Here is a 12,941-nt window from a genome sequence, read left to right as displayed (position 1 = left end):
TAAATTAAGTTGCCTGAAATTTCCCACTCAGGTGCCCACCACTTCTGGTGTTCAGGAAGACAGAGGCATCTGGGAATTGTGAGGAGCACATTGGCGCTCTTGGGGCTCCAACTTGAACTGTATTTAAATAAGCAGCAACACACATATTGACTACCTAAGGACTCAAATGAGTCCAATTGGCCAGGTACTGTGGCTCATGCCTGTAATCCCAGCACTTTGAGAGATCGAGGTGAGTGGATCACTTGAGGTCAAGAGTTTGAGACCAGCCTGGCCAACATGGCGAAACCCTGTCTCTACTAAAAATACAAAAATTAGCCAGGCGTGGTGGCAGGCGCCTGTAATCCCAGCTACTAGGGAGGCTGAGGCAGAGAATCACTTGAACCTGGGAGATGGAGGTTTGCAGTGAGATATCATGCCACTGCACTCTGGCCTGGGAGACACAGCAAGACCCTATCTCAAAAATAAATAAATAAAAATGAAAAACAAGTCCATTTGAGGGCATCCTAATTAAGAGTCTAAGGTTGAAAGAATTTTGTAATTCTATAACCTTAGTGGGTTTCTGTTGTTGTTTTTAAAATTACATTCAAAAAACAAGGCAAAACAAAAGATGAATACAGAGGTGAGGGGGTATGCAAAACAAGTTCCTAAATAGATGACAGACCTTGTCCATTTACCCACATACAGTTAGGATGGAAGCATATAATATTCCTCCTCCTCATTTAGGCTAAGTAGTTTTCCACTGTTGTTCAACAAATAGGTAATAGTCTTTGGAAATAGTCACCCTAGGTTGTACAAAGTTTCTATATATATAGTTGGTTGCAAGTAACAAAACTACTTTTAAGACTCACTTCTTTCCCCTCCCCGCCCCCAATCTAGTCTGTATTTGTTTTGGTATGAATTTTTTGTTTTTATTTTTTGCAAAGCAGCATAGCAATAATCATGATTACAGGACTGCATGAGCTGTAAAAATCATTTGCATATTAGTAAGAATAAAGAAAACAGGAAGACAAGATTAATTCTTTAGAGAAACAACAACAAAAAAAGCACATAATATAGAGCTGATCAAATTCTATGATCCCATCTCAGGCTTCCTGAGCCAGCTCTCTTTAGGGGTGGCATCTATAAATACATATTCAAGAAATTCCTTAGATGATTAGCAAGTTTGGGGAATTACTGTTTTCTATTAGATTCACATTCTTTTAGTTGTCTCCTGTTTATAAGCCCTACACTCTAGCCTATTTGGTGTATTTGTTGGTTCATAAAAATGCCCAGCATTTATAATTTCTTGCTCATACTGATTTCTTAATCTGTAGAGAGCCTCATCCTTCTTGTGTCTCTCTTTGCCTTTGCAAATTCAGTGCATTACTCAAATCCCAACCCAATATTACTTCCTGAGAGTCTTTTCAGCTGGAGAGAGCTTCTTCCTGCTCAGACTACTTGTAATTCTTTTTTTTTTGGAGACAGTGTCTCGTTCTGTCCCTAAGGCTGGAGTACAGTGGCGCGATCTCGGCTCACTGCAACCTCTGTCTCCAGGTTCAAGAGATTCTCATGTCTCAGCCTCCCCTGAATAGCTGGGTTTACAGGTGCCTGCCACCATGCCCAGCTAATTTCTGTAATTTTTAGTAGAGACAGGGTTTCACCATGTTAGCCAGGCTGGTCTCAAACTCCTGACAACAGGTGATCCGCCTGCCTTGGCCTCCTGAAGTGCTGGGGTTACAGACGTGAGCCTCTGCACCCAGCCACTACTTGTATTTTTTAATGACACCTTTTAAATATACTTATGGTATTTCCCCTATTAGAAGAGCTGGATTTGTAATCTCCAATGTATTCAGTGCTTACTATGTGCCAGGTACTATGCTAAGTTTTTATATACTCTTGTTTTGATAGGAAGTTTGCTAAATGAAAGCTAAACTAGAAATGTCTTCAAAATAACTAAAATAATAATAGCATGTTATGTTAGAAAACATTCTTTTATAGTCTTACTTTTAATATTCAAAAAATACTAAATTTTATAAAAAATTACTTACCTGGCTTAAAAATAAATCCACTTTCCATCATCTTTATGATTTTATTTTATTTTATTTTTTTTTTGAGACAGAGTCTGGCTCTGTCGCCCAGGCTGGAGTGCAGTGGCCGGATCTCAGCTCACTGTAAGCTCCGCCTCCTGGGTTTACGCCATTCTCCTTCCTCAGCCTCCCGAGTAGCTGGGACTACAGGCGCCCACCACCTCGCCTGGCTAGTTTTTTGTATTTTTTAGTAGAGACGGGGTTTCACCGTGTTAGCCTGGATGGTCTTGATCTCCTGACCTCGTGATCGGCCCGTCTCGGCCTCCCAAAGTGCTGGGATTACAGGCTTGAGCCACCACGCCTGGCCCATCTTTATGATTTTAAAATATCAGAATGCTTATGATTACAGAAAAAACTAGAATAGAAAATTTAATTTTCTCATAAAGAGACAATCCTCGAATTTGTAAAAACAGAAAAATTTTAGTTTTTATATAGTTTTATTAATAAGCATACAGAGAAACGCTGATATACATACATTACATGTTCAAAGTGTCACGATAATATTCTGAAACGTACAAAATTCAAATGGCTAAATTTTACATGGCAATGCAAAAGAAAAAATTAGTAACAAGTATATTTTATTAAAAACTTCATTTATCATGAAAATTAGTGAGATTACAAAGATTAAACTATAACTGAATTTCATACCCTAATGGGTCAAGTCCCTGGTCTAGGAGCATTAGAGAGGACTCTCTTAGCTTCTGCAGCAACTTTCTTAGCTCTTCCTTAGAAAATACCTGATTTTTAAAAAGAGAAATAAGAATGAGAACAAAGACAAGTATGAACTTAGTTAGCTAATCAATCTGATTAGCTTCATATAAGAAGAAATTCCTCTTTAAGATTTATGTAGCCAAAGGCTAGTAAATTAGAGTGGTTCAGGAATTTCAAGGCGAATTCTCAGAGTCAGTCTATATATTTCTAACTGCTTACAAATATATACACATTTTGGGAAAAAAGCACAAACATTAAAACAGGACTATTACTTTAAGAAAATCCAAGAACAATTACAAATGTAAACACATCTTCACAAAATATTACTACCGAGCATATCAAATCATTAAAATTTAAAACTACAATGCTCTAGAACTTACCAGGTACAGTTTGTGGCGCTCAGAGGATACCATATCTGCTAACTGTAGGCATTCCTGATACTGACCAGTACTGTGCAATATTGTATGAAGCAGAAAACACAACATTGGCAGACAAAGCTTTCTCAGTAAAACCATTTGATGTGTTCTTTCATGGTCTTCTTCAGCATCCTACAAACAGACATCAATAAATCATTTTAACAATTTAAGCTAAAGATCCTTACAAAAAGAAAAGCTAAGTACTGAACCAAATCCAGAATGTAATTGGTAGATAAGATTTAACAGCAAAAAAGTATGAAGATGAATAAAGTAGACTACAGAGAGGTCAGAGGTATGACAGTGAAAATAAAATGCTTCTGCATTTGTATTTCTAATAAACTTACTGTGTCCTGAATAAAAACATGCATAAAAAGAATGAGTTAGAAACTGAATATCATTAGAGCAAAAATCAGAACAGAAAACAATCACCACTCCCTTGGATGTTTACACATATAAATCAAGATAGCTCTAAGGAGGCCTGAGAGGACACACCAGACTGACAGCAATGACTGTTGCTGGGAAAAAGAGGATATGGGGAGGGGCACACAGGGAGGGTCAACTTCACTGCAGACTACTTTTCTTATAAACAAGGAAAATGGAATTTATGATTTCTTCATATAATTTTTAAAAACAGAAAAACAGAACCTATAGACTTGAATAATACAATTAATGAGTCAGAACAGATATATGAGGAAAACAAGAAGGAAAAACAATTGTCATTCCTTTATACATACATGGATCTTTCTTACAATCAATGTGAACAGTAAAAGTACAGAAAAAAGAGTAAACCTCTTATGCCCACTACATTTACTTACAACAAATTTGAAAATTAAAATAATTAAAAAGTAACCAAACACATAATTTCTTTTTTTTTTTTCTTTTCTTTTTTTATCTTTTTCTTCTTTTTTGAGACAGTGTCTCTCTCTCTGTTGCCCAGTCTGGAATGCAGTGGTACAATCATGGCTCTCTGAAGCCTTGATCTCCGCACTCAAGCGATCCTCCTACTTCAGCCTCCCAAGTAGCTAAGAACCACAGGCATGTGCCACCATGCCTGGCTAATTTTTTTATTTTAAAAAAATAATAATTTTATTATTTGCATGCATAAAAAGAATGAGTTAGAAACTGAATATCATTAGAGCAAAAATCAGAACAGAAAACAATCACCACTCCCTTGGAGTCTCCCTATGTTGCCCAAGCTGGTATCAAACTCTTGGGCTCAAGTGATTCTCCTGCCTGAGCCTCCCAAAGTGCCGGGATTACAGGAATGACACACTACAATTTCTGAAATAATCTTAAAAACAGAAAGGAAATCAATAGCACTAATAGTGCAGAAAAAACAAAAAACATAAAAACAGGATAAGCTAAAATAATAACTGCTCCTTTGAAAAGCCTAATGGAATATCTAAAAATATCTTCATGTGAGAGGCTATATTAAATTGCTAAAACATTTTTCAAATGAAGATGTAAGTGGAGGGCTTAATCAACAACAAAATATAATCTGGTAATTAATACCAAGGAGTAATTGTACTAATTTGGGCTAATTTAAGTCAAGTTTCCACACATAGGAAAAATTACTATTAATATTTTGGTCCTGTTTGAAGCATAAATACATAAAAGCAAATATTAAAGTGCTTCTTTACAAGGGAAGCACGTGTATTTCTTTCCTCAAATAGATACTTGCTACCTTCAGAGGTGGATTTTAAATACTTCAAGGTTTTATTTGTAATTCATATTAGTGATCCCAACCTAGAACCCAGTAAGAATAAGAGGACTGCTTCTTTCTGGACCTTTCCATTTGTGCTCCAATATAGTCTTTCTGTCTATGTTAAAGAGGCCGGGTGCCCCTGGCTTCTGACTCCTTGTTGCCTGAAAAGCAGCAGGTTACTTTCTCATCTCATAGGATGGACACAGATTTGCTTTTCCTAAATCCTGTTGCTGCCATAATATCAGAGTGTGCTGCAGGTAATCTCTTCTGCTAATTACAATGAATTCTGATACTAGCGGGCAGGCTGCCAGCAACCATCCAGGGTAATGGCTGACAGACCCAGCAATTTGCTACAGGGAAAAGTAAATAAACAGCTCTGCTAAAACTGAAGATATTTTTCTCATCTGAACGAACAAAACCTTTGAAATAGCCCGTAAATATGTAAAACAGACAGATTATTTCCACTAGGGATACATAGTGTCTTGTATGTGAGAAAAACTCATTACCTAATATGTGTTGATAGCAAGAGTTGATTGGTACTGTTATTACAGCTATTCCTAATCTGAAGACAGTACATTAACCTCAGTAACACAATTATCATTCATTTACCAAGTACCACTGAAAGCCTCTCATGTGCTCAGCATTATTTTAAGTGCCAGAGTCAAAGAAATAAAGAAAACAAGGTTACTCCCTTCATGAAGGTTATATTCTAATGAGGGTAGACATAAAAAAGCAAATAAATTAATACGTATTATATCAGATTGTGCTAAGTGCTATAAAGAAAACTACTGCAGGATATGGAGATTAAAAGGGACAGGTGTGTGTGTTATTTGTGTGTGTGTGTGTGTGTGTGTGTGTGTGTGTGTATACACGTGCATACATGTTATTTTAAATAGGGTGGCTGGGTTGGGGAGAGGTTCTTGAAAGAGATGACATTGGAGCAGACTGCTGAAAGAAGTACAAAGTCATCCATGCACATATCTTGGCGAAGGAGCATTCTAGGCAGAGCGGAACCAGTGAAGAGGCCCAGAAGGCTAGGATATAGTGAGGGGAGAGCAGTAGGACACAAGATTAGGGGGTTAGTTTAAAAAAAAGAACAAAACAAAACAAAAGTATGTATACTCTTGTACATCAAGAAAAGAAAGATTTTATTCCAAGTGCAATAAGAAGGCATCAGAAAGTTCTGAGTAAGAGAGTCGCATATATTCCATTCTGAAAGGGTCACTAGTCCATCTGCATAAGGAACAGGTTGTATAAAGAACAGTGAGAAGCCAGGGAAGACAGCAGAGGCTTGGACTAGAATGTACTAGAGGTAGAGGTAGTGAAAGGTAGGTAAAGATGACCTGCCTGCTCCATTTTCTCTGCCATCCCTCTGTGCCACCAGCCCCAACACTAAGGGGACTATTCCAGTTATTTAAAAACTTGAGGGGTAGCTATATAAAAAAGCACATAATGCTTGGGCTATTGCATACAGCCATGCCTTGTACAAGGGTGGCTGGCCAAGCAAGTCAGTGGGGCTGAAATCTAGCCTGTGTTCTGTTCTATATGTTGTGTGCACTTGCCATGGAATCTATCTATGTAAGGGAAGGGAATTAAAATTTTTTTTTTTTTGGAACGGAGTCTCCCTCTGTTGCCCAGGCTGGAGTGCAGTGGTGCAATCTTGGCTCACTGAAACCTCCGCCTTCCTGGATTCAATCGATTCTCCTGCCTCAGCCTCCCTAGTAGCTGGGATTACAGGTGCGAGCCACCATACCCGGCTAATTTTTTGTATTTTTATTTTATTTTTTTGAGACAGAGGCTCGCTCCATCACCAGGCTGGAGTGCAGTGGCACGATCTCAGCTCACTGCAACCTCCGCCTCCCAGGTTCAAGCGATTCTTCTGCCTCAGCCTCCCAAGTAGCTGGGACTACAGGCACGTGCCACCATGCCTGGCTAGTTTTCTGTATTTTTAGTAGAGACAGGGTTTCACCATGTTGGCCAGGATGATCTCAATCTCCTGACCTCGTGGTCCGCCCACCTTGGCCTTCCAAAGTGCTGGGATTACGGGCATGAGCCACTGTGCCCAGCCAATTTTTTGTATTTTTAGTAGAAACGGGGTTTCACCATATTGGTCAGGCTGGCCTCAAATTCCTGGCCTCATGTGACCCGCCCTCCTCGGCCTCCCAAAGTGCTGGGATTACAGGCATGAGCCACCGCTCCCAGCTAGAATTACAATTTTCTAATTTACATACAAGTGACATGTGTTAGCAGGAGCCTTGAACAGTGCCCTACATCATCGACCATATGAGTATTAGGCTCAACAAAGGTGATTAAAATGTTATTAATCATTTAGCTGTTCAACAAACCTCTTTTCTGGATTAGTTTTAAAGAAATAATTGAGACTGAATATTGATTTTTAAATCCCTGATGAAACAAAATGGCATATCATTCATTGCCTTCCATCTCAACTCCTTTTTTTTTTTCTGAGACAGGGTCTCACTCTGTCACCTAGGCTGAAGTGCAGTGGCACGATCTCAGCTCACTGCAACCTCTGCCTCCTGGGTTCAGGCCATTCTCCTGCCTCAGCCTCCCCAGTGGCTGGGACTACAGGCATGCACCAACATACTGGGCTATTTTTTTTGTATTTTTAGTAGAAACGGGGTTTTACCATGTTGTCCAGGCTGGTCTGAAGCTCCTGACCTCAGGTGATCCACCCGCCTCAGCCTCTCAAAGTGCTCGGAATACAGGCGTGAGCCACCACGCTTGACCTCAACTCCAATTTTATGAGACCCCAGACTATTTTGTGGCTTTCACTACCTAATCTACTTAATTAATAATTAGAATAGCAAAGATTTATATATAAGTAAAGCATTGAAGTCTTTTCAAAATTTAAGTGACACTTAATTAGCATTTTACAACATTAAAATTTTATCTTCAAAAGAATCAGCATGAATCAGATGAGAAAGGTTTTGCCAGAGGAACCTGTGGAAGGTTTAAAACAAGTCAAGGGAGTTCTATTATGAACGTTAGGATAAAAAGTGGAGACCCGGCGGCTGGGCACAGTGGCGCACACCTGTAATCCCAGGCACTTTGGGAGGCCAAGGAAGGTGGGTCACCTGAGGTCAGGAGTTCAAGACCAGCCTGGCCAACATGGTGAGATCCCATCTCTACTAAAAATACAAAAATTAGCTGGGCATGGTGGCAGATGCCTGTAATCCCAGGTACTTGGGAGGCTGAGGCAAGAGAATCTGGGAGGCAGAGGTTGCAGCGAGCCAAAGTTGTGCCATTGTACTCCAGCCTGGGTGACAAGAGCAAAACTCTTTCTCAAAAAAAAAAAAAAAAAAAAAAAAAAAAAGGGTGGAGACACAGTGACTCCTGCCTGTAATCCCAGCACTTTGGGAGGCCAAGGGGGGAGGACAGCTTGAGGCTAGGAATTCAAGACCAGCTTGAGCAACACAGCAAGATACAGTCTCAAAAAAAAAAAAAAAAAAAACAGTCAGGCATGATGGCGTGTGCCTGTTGTCCTAGCTACTGGGGAGGCTGATGCAGAAGGACTGCTTGAGCCCAAAGGTTTGAGGCTGCAGTGAGCTATGATCAAGCCACTGTCCTCCAGCCTGGGTGGCAGAGCAAGATGTTGTCTCTAAAACAACAACAAAAAAATAAAGTGGAGACATTTGAGATAATTACTCCCTTAGTAATAGTGGCAAATAGGGGCTCAAATTTAGTTCACTGTCCCGCCTCTATTCTTTTTCCTTCTGGTCAGAGAGGCTAAAAAAAAAAAAAAAAAAAAAGCAGCAGCTAAAATTAAAGAAAAAGTATTAAATAGATGAGAGTATGAAGAATAGCAAAAAGAAAGATATCAAGAACACTCCTATCATTTTCTTTGTTCAAAATAATACATCGAATATCCAAGAAGCCAGCATTTCCAGTTCTCAGACAGCTCATTAGGTCTACAAAGGATAAACTAAGCTACTCATTGTTTCTGTCATGCACCAGGGTCAGGCTGCAATGTCTTTCCCTTATATGACTATTATCTCAGTATCCTTCCTTTCCTCATCTCAGCTCATCCAAATTCTACCAGTATGTTCAAGATTCAGTTAAATGTTATACATTTCAAGCATACTTTCCAGTTCCCTTTCAGGTGGAAACAATCTTTTCTTTTCTGGTACTCAGAAAATCCTTAACTTGTGCCTTTCTTATGGCACTTAATACTTCTGTAACTGGTTCTCAACACAGGCTATATATTATATTAAAGCACTCCAGGTGATTAAAAAAACAAAAACAAACCCCTGCCCTACCTCAGACCAATTACACCAGAATCTCTGGGAGTAGAACCCTGTAGTATCTTTTAAAAGTTTGCCAGGTCATTAAAATGGACAGCCCAGAGGTGAGAGCCACTACCTTAGCTATGCTTTACTGATACTACTCGAGTTATCTTTATATCTGTAAATGGAGTCACATACATGTATAATTAAATTTTTAGCTCCAGAATTTTTAAAAATTAGATTTTTGTATCCTGTGTGAACATAGTAAATGTGAACTAACAGTTTATCCAAGAATCAAATATTCCCATTCCCTAGCTAGTATTTTCAGTTTAGCTTAAAATATGGGATTTAGCTATATCTACAATTATGTAAAATCTGTAGATGCTCCCATTTAGAGACAGAACATTTTTAAAAAAACATGGTGACTGTTTCGGTTTTTGGCTATAAACAATGCACACAGCTTACCTCTCTAACATCCACCATCCACCCTCCATCAACAAACAACAAGACGTTATACATTTTCTCCTTCACATCAGCAGTTAGGGCATCCAAATGCCCTTTCCAAATACCAAAATCCATCTGCAGAACAAACACAAGGCAGACATATAATGTATAAAACCCAATAAATAATGTATTTGTAAAGTACAGACAGGAACATACATATAGAACATCACTCTAAGGAGTTGACGTTTCAGTCTGCCAAATACAAAAATAAGTATCAACAGACTGCAGTTAAATAAAATGCTAAAATGTTAACTTTGTAAATGAATGTTCATGTCACCTGAAGGCATTTTTCATGTTTGGTTAATTACCTACAGAAAAGTAACTAAACAGATTGTGTCTTCCAAAGCAGGACATTAACAGGAAGATTACCTGTTATGATAGAAAGACAGTGCTGAAGAAATGATCTATTTAAATATACAACAATACATTTATAAGATGCAATAGGCACATCCCAGATCCGTATTTAACTTACTTCATATTTCCTTTCTTTGTGTTCATGAGCCACTTTCTCAGTAAAAGTTGGTTGAGGTATCAAAGTAGGTTTTTGTGGAACTGAATTCATATGCTTAAACCACTCATTAAAGGTTTCATGGGCTTCCTAAAATGTAAAATAAAGAACCAAAATATAAAATAACAAAAGTTTTCACTTTTATCATTTCACCAAAATTTTTAACATTTGATTCTTAGAAATAATTTTGCAGCATCAAGAAATAAAAACTGTTAAATATATATATTTTTTGCATCCAAAAATTCCTATCATGAATAAATGTTTTGTCAAGTGACAAACAAGGTATATATATTGTGTTTTCTGGCATCTTCTCCAATATCAGCACCCTGACTATATATGTATCTTGACATTTATCGCTCTGTAACATAGGCATGTGTACTTGTCTTCTTAACTAGCCTATTAGTTTTTAGAGGGCAAGGATAGGGTGCTATCCACAGATATGGCCCTACTACCTAACCCACTATAATTACATAATTATTTATTGAATAAATTTTTTTTTTGTTTTTGAGACAGGACCTTGCTCTGTCACCCACGCTGGAGTGCATGATCTAATGAAGATAAAGCATGATTTCCGCTCACTGCAGCCTCAACTCCCTGGGCTCATGTGATCCTCCCACCTCGGCCTCTCAAGTAGCTGGGACTACAAGTACATGCTACCATGCCTGGCGAATTTTGTTTTTATTTTTTTGTAGAGATGGGGGGATCTCACTGTGTTGCTCAGGCCAGTCTTGAACTCCCAGGCTCAAGCGATCCTCTTGCCTTGGCATCCAAAGTGTTGGGATTATAGGTGTGAGACACTGCATCTGGCCTTGAATGAATTTTGAATGAGTATGTTGCTATTTTAGTCATAACAAACCTACAGCATCTTGCTTTTTCTCAGTTATTGATAAAAGCAGAAATTTAAAGCTGAGACATGCGTTCACAAAATCTTAAGAAAACATAACTTCCAGACATCATAGACACTATCTACCATGTGAGATGATCTTGGTTGGTTAGCATCGATTAGAGAATCAAGCTAATGAAGACAAGGTCATGATGTCAGTCCCCTTGTGGATGACTCAGCACTATAGTCACAAGAGAGGTAAGATGAACCAACACTACTTCTAGAAAAAAGTTCAAACTCTGAGAGTGAATCCGAAAAATCATCATGAAGATAGGCACATTTGCGGCTTTCTTTACAGTCTCACCAAATAAGCTCTGATGCACAAATGTTCTCTGATAGCATTATCATCTTCAGCAGGAAGCGGACTTTCCATTCCTTGTTCCTCCCACTGATTATAGATTTCTGCTATAGAATCCTGAGGAATTTTCACAAATACTTCTTTTGCAGCTTCGTGCTTTTTTGATGCTGTGAAAAAAGACACACAATTTTGAATACCCGTGGACTTCCCTGTAATGGTTTCTAAAGGAGTCAAATCACTGGTTTACAAATTTTACAGTGACCTGTATCTATTTCAGGGCCCAAAGCACTCTGTTAAAAGTCTTGGTGATCTTTCTACCTGATAGACTGGCTTTTTCCTATCTCAATGTGATACTATCACAAAAGGATACACCAAATGCAGTTACTTTTACATACTTCTATGTCTTGAAGCAATTAATTTTTCAAAGTCTGATAGCCTTGCGATTATTTGCAAAATTGATTAAGATAATGAAAATTCACCATTAAAATGTTTTGTTTCATAATACCATGTTTGATAAAGAGTGGCTGGTTTTTCCCTCCCCATGGAAGAATCAAAAACAACTCCCCCAAATTCAAAAACACATGAATTTGAATAAAAACGTTTAAAAAAAGAATAAAAAGTCTGAGTGTGGTGGCTCACGCTTATAATCCCAGCACTTCAGGAGGCCAAGGTGGGAGGATTGCTTCAAGGCCAGGAGTTCGAGACCTGCCTAGGCAACATAGTGAGAACCCATCTCTAGAAAAAAATGTTTAAAAATTAGGTGGGTGTGGTGGCAGGTGCCTGTAGTCCCAGTTACTTGGGAGGCTGAGGTAGAAAGAAGAATGGCGCCCAGGAGTTTGAAGCTGCATAAAAATATAGCATACCCAAGAATTTTCTCATAATTGCATTGCCTTGTTTCAGTGCTTCTGCCCTCTGCGCTGGGTCAAATACCAACCAGTCAATTACATCAATTTTTAAACGATCCTCCTATTTATGAAAGGGGAAAAAAAGAAAAAGGAACATCAGGGGTTTTTTTTTTTTAAAGATATTCTACAAATTAGTAGAATTAACTTACACTTGTACTTCCAGTAAACATCACTTTCCCTCAAGTTATACAAAATTATGAAAGCATCTAACTTTCCTTAGTGTATTTTCATATTTAACAGCTCTCTATTAAATTACAGAAAATACTGCTGGGCATGCTGGCTCACATCCGTAATCCTAGCACATTGGGAGGCCAAGGAGAGCGGATCCCTTGAGCTCACGAGTTTGAGACCAGCCTGGGTAACATGGCAAAACCCCTTCGCTACAAGGAATACAAAAAATTAGCTGGGCATGGTGGCACATGCCTGTAATCCCAGCTACTCGGGAGACCGAGGGAGGGTGGCTTGAGCCTAGAAGGCGAAGGTTGCAGTGAGCAGAGATAGCGCCACTGCACTCCAGCCTTGGTAACAGAGCTAGACCTTGTTGTCTCAAAAAAATAAAAATAAGGCCGGGCGCAGTGGCTCAAGCCTGTAATCCCAGCACTTTGGGAGGCCAAGACGGGCGGATCACGAGGTCAGGAGATCGAGACCATCCTGGCTAACACGGTGAAACCCCATCTCTACTAAAAAATACAAAAAACTAG

General features: G+C 38.8%; 1 protein-coding gene across 1 annotated transcript in view; it reads right to left on the bottom strand.

Moving 5' to 3' along the window:
- Positions 1–2,466: 2,466 nt before the first annotated feature.
- Positions 2,467–12,941, bottom strand: part of NUP107 (nucleoporin 107kDa) — a 63,687-nt gene continuing 53,212 nt past the window's right edge. The window contains exons 24-29 of the mRNA XM_011976594.1: positions 12,199–12,301; positions 11,342–11,502; positions 10,119–10,244; positions 9,608–9,721; positions 3,158–3,325; positions 2,467–2,803 (exon numbers count right to left, since the gene is read on the bottom strand). Of these exons, the coding sequence (XP_011831984.1) occupies positions 2,696–2,803; positions 3,158–3,325; positions 9,608–9,721; positions 10,119–10,244; positions 11,342–11,502; positions 12,199–12,301 (780 nt within the window). The 3' untranslated portion in view covers positions 2,467–2,695. The remainder of the gene's footprint in view (positions 2,804–3,157; positions 3,326–9,607; positions 9,722–10,118; positions 10,245–11,341; positions 11,503–12,198; positions 12,302–12,941) is intronic.

Source organism: Mandrillus leucophaeus, unplaced genomic scaffold, assembly GCF_000951045.1.
Source record: "Mandrillus leucophaeus isolate KB7577 unplaced genomic scaffold, Mleu.le_1.0 Scaffold169, whole genome shotgun sequence".
Taxonomy (NCBI): Eukaryota; Metazoa; Chordata; class Mammalia; order Primates; family Cercopithecidae; genus Mandrillus; species Mandrillus leucophaeus.
This window is presented reverse-complemented; position numbering and strand designations above follow the sequence as displayed.